The sequence below is a fragment of the Xenopus tropicalis genome, chromosome 10 (assembly GCF_000004195.4).
Source record: "Xenopus tropicalis strain Nigerian chromosome 10, UCB_Xtro_10.0, whole genome shotgun sequence".
NCBI classification, from domain to species: Eukaryota; Metazoa; Chordata; class Amphibia; order Anura; family Pipidae; genus Xenopus; species Xenopus tropicalis.
This window is the reverse complement of record NC_030686.2, coordinates 49,323,206-49,342,028: the sequence shown is the minus strand read 5'-3', so window position 1 is coordinate 49,342,028 and position 18,823 is coordinate 49,323,206. Positions and strand designations below refer to the sequence as shown.

General features: G+C 46.5%; 1 protein-coding gene across 8 annotated transcripts in view; it reads right to left on the bottom strand.

Moving 5' to 3' along the window:
* Positions 1 to 3,080: 3,080 nt before the first annotated feature.
* The window catches only part of arhgap44 (Rho GTPase activating protein 44), a 70,921-nt gene continuing 55,178 nt past the window's right edge, over positions 3,081 to 18,823 (bottom strand). For 2 of the 8 annotated variants that reach the window (XM_031894394.1, XM_031894397.1), the window contains exons 17-22: positions 18,065 to 18,082; positions 16,962 to 17,177; positions 15,240 to 15,671; positions 13,140 to 13,273; positions 11,971 to 12,321; positions 3,081 to 7,030 (exon numbers count right to left, since the gene is read on the bottom strand). In XM_031894394.1, the coding sequence (XP_031750254.1) occupies positions 6,888 to 7,030; positions 11,971 to 12,321; positions 13,140 to 13,273; positions 15,240 to 15,671; positions 16,962 to 17,177; positions 18,065 to 18,082 (1,294 nt within the window). In that variant the 3' untranslated portion in view covers positions 3,081 to 6,887. Of the gene's footprint in view, positions 7,031 to 10,540; positions 10,594 to 11,970; positions 12,322 to 13,139; positions 13,274 to 15,239; positions 15,672 to 16,961; positions 17,178 to 18,064; positions 18,083 to 18,823 lie in introns of all 8 variants that reach the window. The other 6 variants (XM_031894396.1, XM_031894395.1, XM_031894398.1 and 3 more) reach the window with 6 other exon arrangements.

Below are 18,823 nucleotides of genomic sequence, written 5' to 3'. Positions count from 1 at the left end.
GATGGTAAAACTCTCGGTGCATCAACCCTAGTGATTGTGTCTGAAATTGCACTTTGCTCACAACGATTGGTGTAAAATGACCCCTGTAGGACAATGTATAATACAGTGGGGTAACAAGATATACAGCAGACCTTGAGGGGGAAGGCCTGGACTACGGGGTCTGCTGTTTCTTAGTCCCTCCCTCCCCGGACCCTCTCCCACCTTAAATATAGTGGCGTGTAGTGATAAGTGAATCTGTCCCGTTTCGCTTCACCGAAAAATTCTTGACTCTTTCAAAAGATTTGCGAAACGGAAAAAACTTCGCAAAACGGCAAAAGTGTCACCCACGACAATTCTTTTGACACGGACAACAATTTTTGGACGTGCAGTGAATTTTTCCACCTGTTTCGCAAAAAAATCCGTCAGTGGCGAAACGTGGAAATTTGCAAATCCATGCCCGGGGAAACATTTCGCCCATCACTAGTGGTGTGGTCAGGTCTGGGAAGGGTGGCTCGGTCGGGGCCAGTGAAGGTACTGGTCATGCCGGGTCCTCTCCTACCTTATAGTGGCGTGGTTGGGTCCGGAAAGTGTGGCTCGGTCGGGGCCAGTGGAGGTACTGGTCATGCCGGGCCCTCTCCTACCTTAAATATAGTGGCGTGGTCGAATCTGGAAAATGTGGCTCGGTCGGGGCCAGTGGAGGAGGTACTGGTCATGCCGGGCCCTATCCTACCTTAAATATAGTGGCGTGGTCGGGTCCGGAAAGTATGACTCGATCGGGGCCAGTGGAGGAGGTACTGGTCATGCCGGGCCCTCTCCTACCTTAAATATAGTGGCGTGGTCGGGTCCGGAAAGTGTGGCTCATTCGGGGCCAGTGGAGGAGGTACTGGTCATGCCGGTCCCTCTCCTACCTTACATATAGTGGCATGGTCGGGTCCAGAAAGTGTGGCTCGGTCGGGTCAGTGGAGGAGGAACTGGTCATGCCGGTCCCTCTCTAAAGATTTTTCTGCAGGGGGGCCCGGCACATACCAAGTTACCCCACTGGCATAATACCCCCTTCCCTTAACATGACCTGATCCATGGTTATTGTGCATTTTATCTAATTCCTTCTACAAGGGAGAACTTTCCCAAAATGATTTTGGAAACGACAGTGAGGCTGTGATTACCCAGAATGCCAGAGGAGAGCAAATAAGCAGTCGGATTTACTTTCATTCAACTTGGTTTTTATTTAAAAAAAAAAAAAAAAAAAGAAAGAAAAGAAACCATTTTGGGAGAAGCGATGGCAGACCAGTTGTTTGATTACAGAGTGACGCACGGATACAATAGATTTATCTGCAGGATATTGAGACACGAGAGACACACAGAGACAGCCTGAGAGGAGATCCACTGGCAGCTGGAATGCTCTCACACAAACACACAAATCACAGGGATCCGTTTCCTAGTTGTGCATAATAATAATAATATTCTGTCACTGTATAAAAGTTCTGGTCTGTTCTGGTGTTTTGCCGACTTGCATATGTCAGTGGTGCTGTACAAAAATAAAAAGAACTTTGCACTGATGCTCCTCTCTGTGTGCAGCCATCTTTAGGAGTGGGAGGTGCTGGGGGCGGGGAGAGGCGGGGCAAAGTGTGCTCAGGTTACACAGTTCGGATAAAACCTATTGCCCAAATGATTGGTTGCAACCAACACATTAAGCATATATTATATATATATATATTGATTTCCAGCTTCTCCCCCCATTAATCTTGTGCCAATTAACACTAACGAGAGAGAGCAATTCCCTCCGTGCATGGGAAATGGCAAATATATTGAATTCTAACCCAGAATTTATTTTTTGAATGTTTTCCAGGGTTCATTATAAAGTGGTTCCTTCCCACCCTACTGCCATAAGAGAAGCCACATGTGGCCCCGTAGTTACTGCCCTTTATTCTCTTCAACCAACATAGGGAAAGCCCATGTACTACTCCATATAGGTGGCACCTTCTTACCCATCAGTCTGTTTGGAGGTACAGGTATGGGGCCTGTTATCCAGAATGCTCGGGACCTGGGGTTTTCCGGATAAGGGGTCTTTCCGTAATTCGGATCTCCTACCTTAAGTCTACTAAAAAATTATTTAAACAGTAATTAAACCCAATAGAACTGTTCTGCCCCCTACCCTGTTCTGGGTAATTATATCTTAGTTGGGATCAAGTACAAGTACTGTTTTATTATTACAGAGAAAAGGGAATCATTTAACCATGAAATAAACCCAATAGGGCTGTTCTGCCCCAATAAGGGGTAATTATATCTTAGTTGGGATCAAGTACAGGTACTGTTTTATTATTACAGAGAAAAGGGAATCATTTAACCATTAAATAAACCCAATAGGGCTGTTCTGCCCCAATAAGGGGTAATTATATCTTAGTTGGGATCAAGTACAGGTACTGTTTTATTATTACAGAGAAAAGGGAATCATTTAACCATTAAATAAACCCAATAGGGCTGTTCTGCCCCAATAAGGGGTAATTATATCTTAGTTGGGATCAAGTACAGGTACTGTTTTATTATTACAGAGAAAAGGGAATCATTTAACCATTAAATAAACCCAATAGGGCTGTTCTGCCCCAACTGTTTTATTATTACAGAGAAAAAGGAAACCATTTTTAAAAATGTGAATGGGCTCTATGGGAGATGGCCTTTCCGTAATTCAGAACTTTCTGGATAATGGGTTTCTGGATAAGGGGTCCGATACCTGTATAACTGAATGGGTCTGGGCAAACACATGCAGATAAGAGGGCTACTTACTATAAACCACTTACGTTCATGTTGGTAAGTGAGAATATAACACAGGAGACTGGGGGATAATCCCATATATATTAAGATGGATGATGGAATGGAACGTTCCTATTCCCCCTAGAGAATCCCGAGTGGCTTTGCAAATATATATATATATTTTTTAAATATACAAAACTTTGGGCAAACGTTCAGTACCGGAACGGATCTACGAGGTGAGAGGGCAGAGGGACAGACATGTCGGACAGATTTAATAAATCTAATATTTACATCACTCCTGGAAAATACAAGTCTCTTCTCTTACACAGCGGCGTATATATGGTTCTTACAGTTCTGCTGTACATTAGACTCTGGTATATATCGGTATGAAGCGGTCGCTATGTACATACGGGCTCTGCACGACTGTAACACTCACGCACTCACTCCTACACAGGCAAAGAAGTCGTCGTCTGATATACAGCCATTTATATTTATATATTTATATATATAGAATCTCATGTAAAAAATAAATATTTAAGTGACCCCACCCTTCACACACACAGACAGACAGAAATAATCTCACTTGGGGGAGCCAAACAAACGGACACGTAGCTGGGGTGCAAATGGAATAGAATTCCCCCGGTGCCAACCCAGGGGTTGAACACTGAATTCACAGCACTGAGAGTAACATCTCTTTATTACCCCAGCGGGGGGCAGAGATATCTCCCTATATTGTTTCTTTAATTAAACTAAGCTCTAATGTTTCATTCATTGTATTTAAGACTTTCTCTGTAGGCTACAATCAGAGTTCTAGCCCCTTGATATAAAAGAGTTATAGTCCCGCCCACTGCTTTAGGTATAGGCTTCCTGCCCCTCCCCCTGTAAGGAGTCATCAGAGTGTTTTAGTCCCTCCCACCGCTTGAGTTACAAAGTCTCTGCCCTTACCATGTAAGCAGCCATTACTGTTCTAGTCCCTCCCACTGCTTGAGTTGCAGAGCCTCTGCCCCTCCCCCAGGAAGCAGCCATTACTGTTCTAGTCCCTCCCACTGCTTGAGTTGCAGAGTCTCTGCTCCTCCCCCAGTAAGCAGCCAATATAGGGTTACCTTTTGCAGTGGCTAACTCTGGGCAGGGGGGTAGGGCGTGACATCATGTGGGTGGGATTATGTTGTCGCGGGGGTGGGGCTATGACACAGTGATTGGCCGATCACCATGTCAATCTCAAAGAGCCCTGCCCGGTTTTCAGAGGGACAAATGACAACCCTACACCAACAGTGTTCTAGTTGCTTCCATTGCTTGAGTTACAGACTCCCTACCCCCTCCCTGTAAACAGAATGTTCAATACACTCACCAGCCCCCCTGCAGTTGTGGGGGGGTCACCTCCATCTATTGTTGTGTTTACAAGCAGAGAGTATGTGTTACTAAGACACACGGGGCGATTAGTCGACTTTTTGCCCATAGAGTATAATGGGCGTCGCTGTGATTAATCGCCCCGTGCGTCTTTGCCCTAATATGTGTTACTGGCCCTTTAAGCTAAACAGGAAGGGCAGGCCTGTCATGGCAGCCTAGAGCGAAGGGGCAAGCAAGCCTGTTCCTCAAGCAGACTGGGTTGCCCAAGGCAAATGATTATGGATGTCAAGGCAGGAAAGCTAATATTTTCTTAAAATTTGGAGATTGCAATGCTAGATCACATGTTTCAGGAGGAGGGGCTGAAAGGCAAGCAGTGGGAGGGACTAGAAAACTCTGATGGTAGCTTTCAGGAGGAGGGATATTAAAGGTGCCCATACATGGGCCGATTCTAGCTGCCGATATGGGTCCCATAGACAGATTCGGCAGCTAATCGGGCCGTGTATGGGCACTACCGACCGGCCTGCCCGACCGATATCCGGCCTGAAATCGGCTGATATTGATCAGGCTGGTTAAAAAATTTAGTCGGATCGGGGACCACACTAGCTCGTTGATGTGGTCCCCAAACCGACTGCGCCTATCCCAGCGTTCTAATCCGATTGCTTGGCCCCAGGCCAAACGACTGAATTAGCCTAAATTCTCCCGATATCGCCCACCCGTAGGTGGGGATATGGGGAGAAGATACGCTCGCTTGGCGACCTCGCCAATGTGTATGGCCACCTTTAGTCTGTAACGGAGGCAGTGGGTTGAACTAGGACATTCTGGTAGCAGTTGGAGGGATATGGAGTCCATAACTTAATCAGTGGGCTGGTCAAACAAAGAGTTGGACTGGAACACTGTGGTTGGAGATTACAGAGGGAGGGGCTGGGAGTTTGTAATGCAAGCAGTGGGTGGGGCTAGAACCCTGTCATGGCAGCTTACAGTGGGAGAGAGGCTGGACTAGCAGGAAGCTAGAGAGAGGAGCGGCAAGGAGTCTATAACTCTAGCTGTTGGCCATAATAATAATAATAATAAACATTTTTGTTCCTTTATCAGAATTTGTTTTGTACCCGAACTGAACAACATACAGAAATGCACTGTCCAGGATATGTCGACTAAAAGAACAAAAATGTCCATTTTGTCGGCCCAAAAAGGAGATAAATCAAAATAAAAATACTTGAATTTCTTTGGACATGAGCAGGAAAAATATCTCTTCATATAACTCTGCAATAGGGCAATATATTATTATTTCTGCACTGGTACAAAGTGGTTTGACCCCCCCCCCCCAACATAACTATATAGAAGCACAAATAAAAGACTTTACATGATGAGGACTTGGCCACCATTTAAAAGACTCCGAAAGTCATAAATACAAACTATTTTATAAATTAAAATATAAAATAAAATTGCATCTGGATATATTTATTTTTGTTTTTCTTTTTTAAGTCCTTTTATCCACTCGACGAGGGGAAGATTGTGCAAAAAAAAATGACGGTGGCGTGGAACCTATGACATAGTCATGTGCAGTGTTTCCTATTGGCTGCAGGTGGTTTAGTTGCCCTTTACTTCTGAGAATGGAGAATCGGTCGGGGTTTGGTGTATAATGCTTTCTTGGCCAACCATTCTAGCCATAACCAACAGGAGAGTCATGGGTGGAGGCTGACATCTTTGTTTGGGGCAGGCTTTCCATTGAAGCGTTTATAACAGGGGTGGGCAAACTAGGCCCACGGGCCACATCCGGCACATTGGTCTTTTTAATTCAGCCCGCCGACTCCGCAAGTCTCATCACGTGACTGGGGACTGACCAGCGGAAATGGCGTAACGCTGGCCCGGCCCGTCTGTAAGTCAATGTGGCCCCTGAGTCAAAAAGTTTGCCCACCCCTGCTTTATAATGATATAGAATTACAACGCAGTCTCCTTTTGGGGAGGCTAAGTCTGCCTAAACCTATGTTATTCTCCCACTATGGAAACAGTCGACCTTCGCAGCGGTTTTGGAACATGCAGGGCATGCACTGGTGTCACCATTGTTCTAGAATGTGTGGTCCCACTGGCCTAGAGTATTGGTTTGGTTCAAAGCATAATGGTTTGACTAGGGGACAAGTAGAGAAGAAGTGAGAAAGCCCTATCTTTCCACAGCCAGCCTAACAATTTTGCGTATAGTACCGAGCCCAACTGGCACTGGTCAACTGGTGTGACTCTCCAAGAACTGACGGGGTCCCTAGGTATGAGCCTTTGGCTTTTCAGGAGGGACCAGGAAATTATTTTCACACCAGTACAGAGCAATAGTTCCCAGTATGTTGGTAGTATAATGGGAAATCTGACTAGGCGGGGGACTTGACCTCCATGTTTCCAAAGGGTAAGTAAGCAGTGAGTGGACACTGGATCAGCTGTGCAGCATTTACAAGGCGGGGCTGAGAGTGGTCAGATGGGAATACGTGGTCCTTCGGGGCAAACAAAATAAAATAGCAGCAATGACCACTTCTAACATGGCTGAGGGTTTTCCTACATTTATCTACATGGCTGAAAGAAGGTCACATTGCTACCAGCGGCAATAATAACCCACGGGTTGTAGGGAAACACATTATGTTTTATCCGACGTTCGTTCCTTATTTTTACGGGTTCTTGGCCCGGATTTCTGTCGGGAGGATTGTAGCGCGAATCCCCTGTGTGCAGAAAGGACTCTCCTTATCAATTCCAGTGGCACCCCGATTGTAGAAGCGGAAATGTGGATATAATACAGAACTTGGCACAGGTTTGGCTACGGGGAATGACTAACGTCAAAGCGCCGTGCTTTCGGACTCCTCGTCGGACTCAGCTCCGCCCTCCAGGGAACGCCTTTCCCGCTCCTGTTTCATGGCGTCACGTTTCAAGGCAGTGTCGATCTCGATAAGGATGGACGGAATGTCGAAATGGATGATATCTGGGAGGCAAGAGGGGAGATGAAGAATTAGGAAGCGTTGGCCGTGTTGCCGTTTGAACGCTCGGCTCAGAGAGGAACCTGGAATGAAGCTGTAAGGGATGGAAGGTTGTGATTGGCTTAGGAAGCTGCCATGAATTCTTTATCAGTAGCTCCCCATTTGTATCTTGATGGACAGTATGGGGGTGAGAAGCAATGAGAGACAGGAAGAGCAGTTTCCTAATTCCATACACACAAACACCCCACTGTTGGCTTCTAGCTCCACTTCATGGTGTATTTATTGATAGGCTTAACAGCTGACTTCCATGTTTATATCAATCACAGTTTTCCTTCAAGACCCACAGTAACACAATGACCAACCCTCACAGTATCCTGCTCGCTGCCTGAAACTTCCCATCATTCTTCCTAAACCTGCCCTCTCTCCTCTCCCCACTCCATTCACCATTACCCTCAACAACGTCACTCTACGGCCAATCTTCCAAAATAGCTATCACCTTCCCTCATCTTTACAGGCCACAGTGGATCCCCGACCAGTGTAGCAGAAATATACGTTCCTTCCTGTGCCTTATCTAGTGCTAAATCACTGACTTAGACCTTTTCCTTGCCAAGATAGACCACTGCAAATCTCTTACTAGCTGACCTCTCAGACTCTTTTACTCCTAAAGTCTCCTTCTCCTGGGTCCTGGTCAAATCAACTCTCGTTCTGTCTTTCAAGGTTCTAAACTCCTCGGCTCCTCTCTGTATCTCTTTTCTTTTTGCATGTTCTGTTCTCCATACATGTAATAGACATTAATGTTGGTCTGAAGGGTGTGGGTCTCCGCGCATGATGATGCCGTATGTGTAAAGACACTGTGGCCATCTTCTTTCTCTCCTTGACCTATTTAAGAATGCCATGCCCTATGATTAGTGCTTCTTGTTGCCTGGCTCACTTCTTCAGCTTGGTTTCCTTGCCTGGATTTGTTCTGACATTCGGCCTGTTTCCCATTCTGAGCCTGTTCTGCCTGCCTCAGTCTTGGATCTGTCTTACCCAATGGTATCTCACTTTCTAAACCTTTGCAGTTCGGTTTCCTATTTCACCCTCAGGCAGTCTGGTTTCTCGTGGGTCATTTCCTAATCAGATCGAGGCAACTGCCCTGACATTAACCAGATAAGCTAAGTCAAGCACAAAACCATTGACCCTGGTTGACCCATGACTCTAGACTTGTCTACCATCTTGCATCAGGCAAGCTACGGCACTAACCTTGTTCTTTGGAAGCTCTTTCTATAGAAAGAATTTTAGTAGCGCTCTTCTCTTGCAAACTCCTGACTTTTGGGCAGGGACATCATTCCAGTTGTGTATTTACAACATTACACATATGGGCTAATTTCCAGCTGAGATGGAACAACCATTGCGAAGGTTCTAGTATCAAACTGTCCTTCTGTACTGGTAAATGTGGCAAGAACCAAGAGTCCTGTCTATGTCAGCATTTCTACTGCTACTTTTAATTACATTAGTTAACAGCCTGAATATTCCTGATCAGCTTTGGCCATCAGAAACAGGCAGTCCCCCCTTATAGCACATTGCAGGGCGTCATTTGAGTAACTACACCACCTTCTGGGGTCTAAATTATAATGAAATTGGGTCCAGGTGTGTAGGATAAAGTTGTAGATACATTCCCATAAAGCCGTACTGGTTCTTTAAGCTCAAATTCAGCTTCTTAGTCGAAATATTTATAATTGTCAGAAAAAAGGTGCCCCTTGAAGGGCCAAAATAACAACTTTCGAAAATGAAAATGTGCTTTAGTAAAATGGTTGAAGCTTTCATGAACCACCACTGGTCCTGTAAAGAATCACACAGTGTTGATGTGAACCCAGATACACGGCTACTATTTACCTGCATAACCCAAACCATGGAACTAGTTTAGAGTGAATGAGCCGGTTGAGCCTCATTGTGACGGAACCATGGCTACAACCTCGGCCATCGTTGTTTTGAAGCAGAAATCTATCACTGGAAATGGTTTGACTACGACTGCCCAAAAGTTCATCTTCACTGACGACTAATAATAATACTTTCTATTCTCCCCCGTCCCCCCCCAAGCAATATCAGCAATAAACTTCCAATGACAGAAACAAATATTGAAACATTCAGAAAACACAAATAAAGCCCAAACAACACAGCTAAGAAGTGAGCGAGACATATTTACGACAGACTTCGGTGCCAATGAAACCAATTAAACGCGGGGGAAGCTTCCTACAACCAACTGGTCTTGCCCAAGCGTTGGCCGCCTGTCAAGAGGTAAAAGAGTCTAAAGCCGTGCATTTTGGCTGCGACCTCATGCGAAGGCTACACAGTAGGAAAATATTAGTGCTGGGATAATACACATAGCTGTCAGGTCTGCTCCCAAGGGGTACGGTGGCTCGGAGGGGGGCGTAAGATACTGAAATAGGAGGCAACAGTTCTCAAAATGAACAGACTCCGGTGAAAAGTGCTAAATAGGAATGGGGGGGGGGTTCAAGCTGCAGAAGCCCCTAATGCAGGGGTCGGGAACCTTTTTGGCTGAGAGAACCATAAACACCACATATTTTAAAATGTAATTCCGTGAGAGCCATACAATAAGTTAGGCCGCGGATGCTGCGGGGCAAGGTAGGTTGGGGATCAAGGATGCCGGATGCGATGGGGAGGAGGGCGTGGCCTGCGCGTGACGTATAGAAGATGTGTTCTAAGGCTTAGAACACGTCTTCTATCCGCCGAGCGCAGGGGCAAGGTAGGGTGGGGTCCAAGGATGCCGGATGTGGATGCGATGGGGAGGAAGGCGTGGCCTGCGCTCAGCAGGTAGAAGACGTGTTCTAAGCCTTAGAACACGTCTTCTATCCGCCGAGCGCAGGGGCAAGGTAGGGTGGGTGCCAAGGATGCCGCATATGATGCGGAGGAGGGCGTGACCTGCGCTCGGCGGATAGAAGACGTGTTCTAAGGCTTAGAACACGTCTTCTATCCACCGAGCGCAGGCCACGCCCCTGTTTTTTTTTTTTATTAATGATTTGGCAGCGAGCCACATGCAGCCATCAAAAGAGCCACATCTGGCTCCTGAGCCATAGGTTCCCTACCCCGGCCCTAATGGATTCCATAGTGAGTTTTGGCCATGACAGCTAAGTGTAGAAGCAGTGGTGGGCAGTCATAACACAGTAGGGCAGAAAAGAGGCAACGGTTTATCAGTGATGGGCAACCAAAGGCAAGAAGAAGGGCATGGGCAGTGAGTTCAGTTGTAATTACACCTGGTGCCGGAATGACATTGCTATTCCCTACTATTTGGACCAGATGTGAGGCAGAACTAAACCCTTTGCATTATGGGCTTCTATTGCCATTACGACCACTTTGGGCAAGGGATCGTAACGTTGGAGCGGAATGGCACTTGCAGGGGTAACAAACTGACAGTCTGAAGGCCCAGCCCAATACCTTCTGCGGCCAATGGTTGCTCAGCACTGTCTAGAGCAGATGGTTAAGGCAGGAGTGATGTGGTGGGATCTGCAGCTTACCGGGAGATTCCCCCTCACACATAATCCAACACAGCGCCACTCACGTCAAACGGCTGCGAGGAAAGGGGTCAGGAGAACGAGGGGAGACAGAGGGGACACAACAGGAAACAAAAAAAAGCTTAGTACTATGTGTTTGTAGAGTTGGCCGTTGGGCAATGTTTGGAGAAATACGGCCGGTTATCTGTTCCCAAAGATGTTTATTTTTTAGATTTTATACTTTTTGGCCCCTTATTCTTTTTATATTGATAAATAGAGTCTCCTAAACATCTAGTTGATTAAACATTAACTGAAACTCCCAGTGCATATCCACAGCCATTGTTAGTGGGTGCTGGGAGTTGCACTTCAACATCAAGTCAAGGGCTGAAGGTTAATATAAAATATTTCTAATGTTATCTTATCCTACTAACTCCATCTTCTCTTGCCATTCCCATCTTGTCCTCTTATATTGCTCTACTGACTTCACATTGTCCTACTGTCTCCATCTTGCCCTACTGTCTCCATCTTGCCCTACTGTCTCCATCTTGCCCTACTGTCTCCATCTTGCCCTACTGTCTCCATCTTGTCCTACTGTCTCCATCTTGTCCTACTGTCTCACTCTAGTGCTACAGTATCAATCCTGTCCAACTGTTTCCATCTTGCCCTTCTGTCTCCATCATGTCTTACTATCTCCATCTTGCCGTAATATCTTCATCTTTCCCTACTGTCTCCATTATGTCTTACTGTCTCCATTGTGCCCTACTGTGCCATCTTGCCCTACTGTCTCCATCTTGTCCTACTGTCTCACTCAAGTCTTACTGTCTCCATCTTGCCCTACTGTGCCATCTTGTCCTACTGTCTCCATTTTGTCCTACTGTCTCACTCAAGTCTTACTGTCTCCATTGTGCCCTACTGTGCCATCTTGCCCTACTGTCTCCATCTTGTCCTACTGTCTCACTCAAGTCCTACTGTCTCACTCTAGTCTTACTGTCTCCATCTTGCCTTACTGTCTCCCTCTTGCCTTACTGTCTCCATCTTGTCCTACTGTCTCCATCTTGTCCCACTGTCTCCATCTTGTCCTACTGTCTGACTCTAGTCCTACTGTCTCACTCTAGTCTTACTGTCTCCATCTTGCCTTACTGTCTCCCTCTTGCCTTACTGTCTCCATCTTGTCCTACTGTCTCCATCTTGTCCCACTGTCTCCATCTTGTCCTACTGTCTCACTCTAGTCCTACTGTCTCACTCTAGTCCTACTGTCTCACTCTAGTCTTACTGTCTCACTCAGTAAGACATTTTTAGGAATCTAAACAAGCACTCCCTAACTTTTCACTGAGTTTTAAGGGGCAGATGTGAGCTGTGGAGAACAGGCTAAGCCAAAAATTCTGCCCCACTGCTACAAAATAAATAACTAACATTGGGAAAGCCGAGTCAATTGTGGAGGAGAAGATACATACCTGTAGACATACTTTCCCCAGGAGATAGGCCATCTAGGATGCTGTTCTCTGCAGACTGTGGGCTGGAAGCAGACTGACTTGAGCTGGGTGGCTGGGGAGGGGGAAGAGAGGGTCTTTGTCGTGGTTTTGGCATGGGACGGGATTTGGTTAAAGTGCTGGTCAGCGGTGGGGGTGATGAGAGATTGGGAGTAGAGGCCAGAGAACCCTGGTAATTCAGTCCATACGGAGATGGGGTGCTGGGAGGCGTTGGGGAGAGACTGACAGGAGACGGCTGGCCCGTGGATTGGTCGGACACTGTTCCTGTCTGGTTATACGTAATCTTGGGTGGCACTGGGGCTAGTTTCTTGGATACTGTGGAAACCAAAGAAAACACAGAGACATCTAATTCTATTACAAGACAGAGCGCAATGGATCATGTGTAAGCAGTTATTACATGTAGTAGGGCATTTGTAATAACAGAAGTTTATAGGAGAAGGAAAGGTACAATCTCTGAGATGTTAGGTCACTTGTCCAATACCTCGGGGCGGTGCTCAAGTTAGCAGTAAACTGCCCAGCAAGCGAGTCTCTTCCTTCTGTATTAGATAAGTGACTACAATCACTGGGGGAACCTAACATTTGGACCCCCCCCAGTGACTGTACCTTTCCTTAACGGCCTGATTGTGTTAAAATTCTGGCTTTATACAAAGAACTTAAGGGAGTCCTTGAGCAGACCAGGGGCCATATAAATCCCTTGGGTGTCCATATCTGGCCAATGAGACAGCCCTCATCTAATACATTATACAAATGATTACGTTTGTGTATAATTATTAAGCGTGTAATGAGCAATCACAGCTCAGCCGTCACACAGGAAAAGATATAGTAACGTTCCCTGCCAGACCCACCCAGAAGATGGAGACTGGTTGGCCCCCTATATATACTGAGTGCCGCCGGCTCTCCTGAACAACCTAGGAAATCATCCAGTAGAAACACAGTGGCTGTGTGGTCCTAGTGAGGTTTTGGCGGGCATTTCAACCAAAGAAGGGGACCTTTATGTCCCCAGAAAGGAAGTTATGGAATTGCCCCATTTGCCCCTTCTCTTTATTACATAACAGATACAGTGCAATTGGGGTGCATGGAAAGTTCCTAGATAGTAGGCACAGATACATGAGCCCATTCCCCTCTCTAAGTACCTTTCCGAAGAGAATGAGGGCTTTGTTCCATTGAAAGTTGGCTCAGTCCCATCCCACCTGAAGAGACCATGTGACCAGTACTCGGGCTCGACTTGGGTCCGGACACGGGTGACAGCTCCTTCCCTTTTAATGTGCTGAAAGACAAACCAAACCACTTTAATACTCTGGGAAACTGGATTTCCGAGTCTTATTTTGTCTTGGAACACGTAAGTCCTGATGTTGCCATCTTTACTTGCCCTTTAGTATAAATAAGTGTTCGGCTATCTAATGGCGGCCCAAAGGGGCTCACCTTATTGCTTTAAGAGACTGAAAGAACAAGCTGAGCTTGCACAAACATACATACAAACATGGTGTATATACTGTAAATACTACACAGACATCGATGGAAAAACCATTATCTTTCATTTTGACATCTTTAAGCCACGGATACAGAGACTTAACCAAACCTACCCTGGCAACATCGCTGTGTGAAGTTAAATGGCTGCCAATAAACTGGCAAATTATCAGACATTTGGGCCTCATCACAATAATGTAAATAAATGTTAATAAAGAGAATCTGTTTTTCAATACTTCTCCATACTGAGACTGATAGAAACCTTTCATAAAGAGGCGGCACTCAGCACTTCCATGTGTCTCTGTATATTTGTATTTATACATATGGGTAGGGGGTGCCATAGTGTTTCCCTTAGACAGTACAGTATGGGGGTACAGCTTATTGTGTGCCCAGAACATTCCTTCTCTGTATATTTGTATTTATACATATGGGTAGGGGGTGCCATAGTGTTTCCCTTAGACAGTACAGTATGGGGGTACAGCTTATTGTGTGCCCAGAACATTCCTTCTCTGTATATTTGTATTTATACATATGGGTAGGGGGTGCCATAGTGTTTCCCTTAGACAGTACAGTATGGGGGTACAGCTTATTGTGTGCCCAGAACATTCCTTCTCTGTATATTTGTATTTATACATATGGGTAGGGGGTGCCATAGTGTTTCCCTTAGACAGTACAGTATGGGGGTACAGCTTATTGTGTGCCCAGAACATTCCTTCTCTGTATATTTGTATTTATACATATGGGTAGGAGGTGCCATAGTGTTTCCCTTAGACAGTACAGCATGGGGGTACAGCTTATTGTGTGCCCAGAACATTCCCTCTCTGTATATTTGTATTTATACATATGGGTAGGGGGTGCCATAGTGTTTCCCTTAGACAGTATAGTATGGGGGTACAGCTTATTGTGTGCCCAGAACATTCCTTCTCTGTATATTTGTATTTATACATATGGGTAGGGGGTGCCATAGTGTTTCCCTTAGACAGTACAGTATGGGGGTACAGCTTATTGTGTGCCCAGAACATTCCCTCTCTGTATATTTGTATTTATACATATGGGTAGGGGGTGCCATAGTGTTTCCCTTAGACAGTACAGTATGGGGGTACAGCTTATTGTGTGCCCAGAACATTCCCTCTCTGTATATTTGTATTTATACATATGGGTAGGAGGTGCCATAGTGTTTCCCTTAGACAGTACAGTATGGGGGTACAGCTTATTGTGTGCCCAGAACATTCCCTCTCTGTATATTTGTATTTATACATATGGGTAGGGGGTGCCATAGTGTTTCCCTTAGACAGTACAGTATGGGGGTACAGCTTATTGTGTGCCCAGAACATTCCCTCTCTGTATATTTGTATTTATACATATGGGTAGGGGGTGCCATAGTGTTTCCCTTAGACAGTACAGTATGGGGGTACAGCTTATTGCGTGCCCAGAACATTCCTTATCCCTCCCTACTTCTCCTACTGAGAATACAGAGAGTGCGGAGCTTTTCGCTGCTTTTAGTGCTGCTGAATCATTTTGTCTCCTTCCCAGAGCAGATCATTAGAACACGATGTTTCCAATCCCCTGGGGATATCGTAGGCTCTCAGACCCTCGAGAAAATCTATAGAAGCGGTTTAAAGCTAAAGTCGCAGCCTTAGCTTGGAAACCATCAATCATCACCCGCTGGCACGAGACTGTGGGTGTTTATGTGCCAGCCCTGCCACGCTAGAAGCCTCCCCACAATGCACCACTCTCACAATCACATAGCAAACCTTGGTAATTACCTAGTCAGCTTGGTTCCCTTGTCTCGAACACAGGAACAGCTGAGCCATGGGGGTGACATTGTGGGAAGGTTAGGGGTGCCAGATGGGTCGGGTTTGGTTAGAACGAGTGGGGTTTTGATGTAGAGGGGGGAGACGTTAGGTTCTGTGGTGTGGGGTTCAGTTAGGGAGCTCTGCTTATTGAGGTGTAAGTAGCAAGGTTTGGGGTTGGAGTTAATGTCAAGCTTCGGTGGGGAAGGAGGCAAAGTCTGGCTGTACCCAGTCCACCGGTAGGCAGAAGGGGCATCAGCTCTGGCAGCAGCTGGAGGAGCTTTGGGAGGGTGAGGAGGGAGGGTGGGGTGCGGGGTACATGAGTGCAAGGATGTGGTTCTGTCTTCTTCAGGGGAAGGGTAGTTGTAACAGGAGTCCGACCACTGAGGCGAAACCTCATCTCCACTGTGTTCGATGGAGGGATAACAAGGATGGGGCAAACACAGGAACAGAGAGAATCCAACAAAACAAACGAGAAAGAAAATAAAAGAAAAAAAAACAGAAAAAAGAGCAAAAATATTTGTACGTGGAAAAACCCAACGAGATAGAAGAGAGAGAGAGAGAGGTCTTGAGCAGCGAAACGTGACAGGAATAGAGAGAGAGAGACTGCTAGAAAGCCATTCGCTCTGCTGTGTGGCACAAAGGGGAGCCGGGGGGCACATAAATGTGAGAGACAGCGACACACACAGCCATTGGATCATGGCGTCCAAGCACAAACGGTCACATGACATGCAACGGGGGACACATCTCTTGTACGGACACATATGCACAGGCTGAATGGACTTGAAATCTGGCGGGAGGAAGGCCAAGGCGAGGGGTTATTAACATGACTGGGGTAGAATTCATATGGCGGCACGGTCAGGATCAACCCAATGTGCCAAAATGGACGCCAATAGGGTCCCATTGTCATATGAATGAGCATAAACCTACACCAGATTCGTAAAGTCCCTCATTGAGACTGTTCTGTAGCCTCTGGGTTCCAGAACTTGGCCAATAAAGCTATAGCCAGGATAAAAAGGGGTTATTAACATGACTGGGGTAGAATTCATATGACGGCACGTACAGGATCAGCCCAACGTGCCCAAAAAATGGACGCCAATAGGGTCCCATTGTCATATGAATCAACATAAACCTACACCAGATTCGTAAAGACTGTTCTGTAGTCTCTGGGTTGGCCAATAAAGCTATAGCCGAGATACAAGAGCCCCAGGCTGGGGTATTTGAAGTGCAGAGCCAATGGGCAGGCGCAGTTAGGGTGAGTAAGGCAAATACACGGCAGCCAGGCACAAGCCAGAGGAGAATGAGGTTGCTTTTCCAAATCTCACGTGTACGTGCAGGGCCGCTTTTAGGTAACAGAGATGATGGGGGCAATTTCCCCGGCCTTGATGGTTGGAACAAATGGAACACTAGTCCATCATGGCTCCCCAATATCCAACCCCACTACATCTAAAATGGAATTTGCCTTGATTGGGAGGAGAACCATTTCAGGAAATGAACCTTCTCTGGGTCGTCCGTCAAGAAAACCCACCCAAAGGCCGTCTGGAGAAGGCTCATAGATGCCAATGGACCCCAGTATGGGCAACTGGAATGTTTCTTTGGGGCACCTAAAAGCGGTCTTGGAGGAGGAGTCTTGTTAGGGCGGTTAGAGGTGGAGCTGCTCGATACAAAGCTATGGCGACAGCGGTGAGGCCTTACCTTGTCCTCTCAGGACCCGGCTGGGAGCCACTACTGGGAGGAGTAGGGGAGGGACTTTCTACGGACAAGTCAGGATTTGGTGAATGAGGTGTGGCTGCGGAATCGAGCGGAGGAGGAGCAGGGGGCTGCATGGCGGGTGGGGTGGAGGGGCCTTTGCGGACTAAGGAAGAACCGCGGCGGGCAACCCATGAAGTGTCCATCACCCTCACGCCCATGCTAAGGGGGGAATACAAAGACATCTGCTTACCATCTCTATAAAGGAGGTTAGAGAGAGAGAGAGAGAGACTGAGCCAGTAACACTGTAGAACAGACTCCCACAGAGCAGGGGAGCGGGAAACAAATGGAAACAAAGGGTTAAAGTAAAACATACACAATTATATACATTTCCTACGTGTGGGCTACACCAATATGCTACTGTATACACTGATACTGAGTACAGCACCCTTCCTCTGCCGTTCCCTATTAATATATACACTGTGTGCCAGGGGTGGGGTACGGGGTACCCCAATATTGCTACCAAAGGCAGAGCTGTAGGCAACTGTTTTCTCCTGGGGGGGCTACAGAAAGGTTTGCAGCAGTTCAACAAACCCAATAAGGGGTTCCCATCAGTTGTGCCGGGTTGGGTTACCACAGGGTCGGACTGGGCCCGATCCTCCCGACGCGTCAAATTTACGCGCTCGGAGGAGGACGTCGGGTGGGGGGCCCTGGGTTAGGGGGGCCCCTGCGGGGGGGGGGTTAGGGGACGCGTCTGGCTGGGGGCACCTGCAGGGCCCCTGGGACAGGAGCCCCGGTGGGCCCTTCACCCCCCAGTCCGACCCTGGGTTACCATGACTTGGGGGACTGGCATATGTTTGCCTATTGTACTACAGATACTCTGTATCGATATACAGTACATTTAGGAACAAAAAGGTCAGTGTGTGTAGAGAGTGGAATTTGGGGAGGGTCACAAAACACGCAGTGTGCACGGTACGATGTCGGTAATACACAACGGGGGACTTGGTGATGCTACAATGTATGTAGGGGCACATGATATGGGGGGGTCACAGGACATGGCACAACAACAGCAATAAAATAGTAAACGGCTTCTCACATATACACCTTACCTTTGTATTTTCCTAAGGCTGCATGGACAGAAACACAAAGAACATAAGTTGGGATACCGGGAGGGGGGCATTTGGGTCTTGCGTGCCCCACCGCACTGAGCACAAAGGGCTCTGTAACTGTGTAGGTGCTTTGTCTTCCTACCTACTGTGTGGATACTGCTCCGTATATTTCCATGATGAATTGACTCTAGTTGGTTGCCCCCATCATTTTATTTTTTTACATTAAAGGGCTAGTTCACCTTTAAATTAACTTTTAATATGATTGATATTGACATTGATATTCTGAGACAATTTGCCAATTGGTCTTCATTTTTAGTTATTTAGCTTTTTGTTCAGTAGCTCTCTATTTGGTATTTTATCAGCTATCTGGTAGCTAGGGTCTAATATAGCAACCAGGCAATGGTTTAAGTGAGAGATGGTAATATGAATAGGGGAGGGGCTGCATAGAAATGATAGGAAAGTAACAATAACAATAAAACTGGAGCCTCACAGAGCAATAGGGTTTGGCTGCCGGGGTCAGTGACCCCCATTTGAAAGCTGCAAAGAGGCAGAAGAGAAAGGAAAATAATTCAAAAACTATAAAAAATAAATAATGAAAAGGGGCACAACTCCATTCTTAATTCCAAGGTTCATTATACATTGATTAGCAATTTCCCACCCCATGAATATTCCTTTCGTCTTTAGACAACCTACAAGGGCCAATATCTTTAAAGCGGAACCCAATGTGTCACCTGACTGAAGACTCCATGTTGTTTGTTC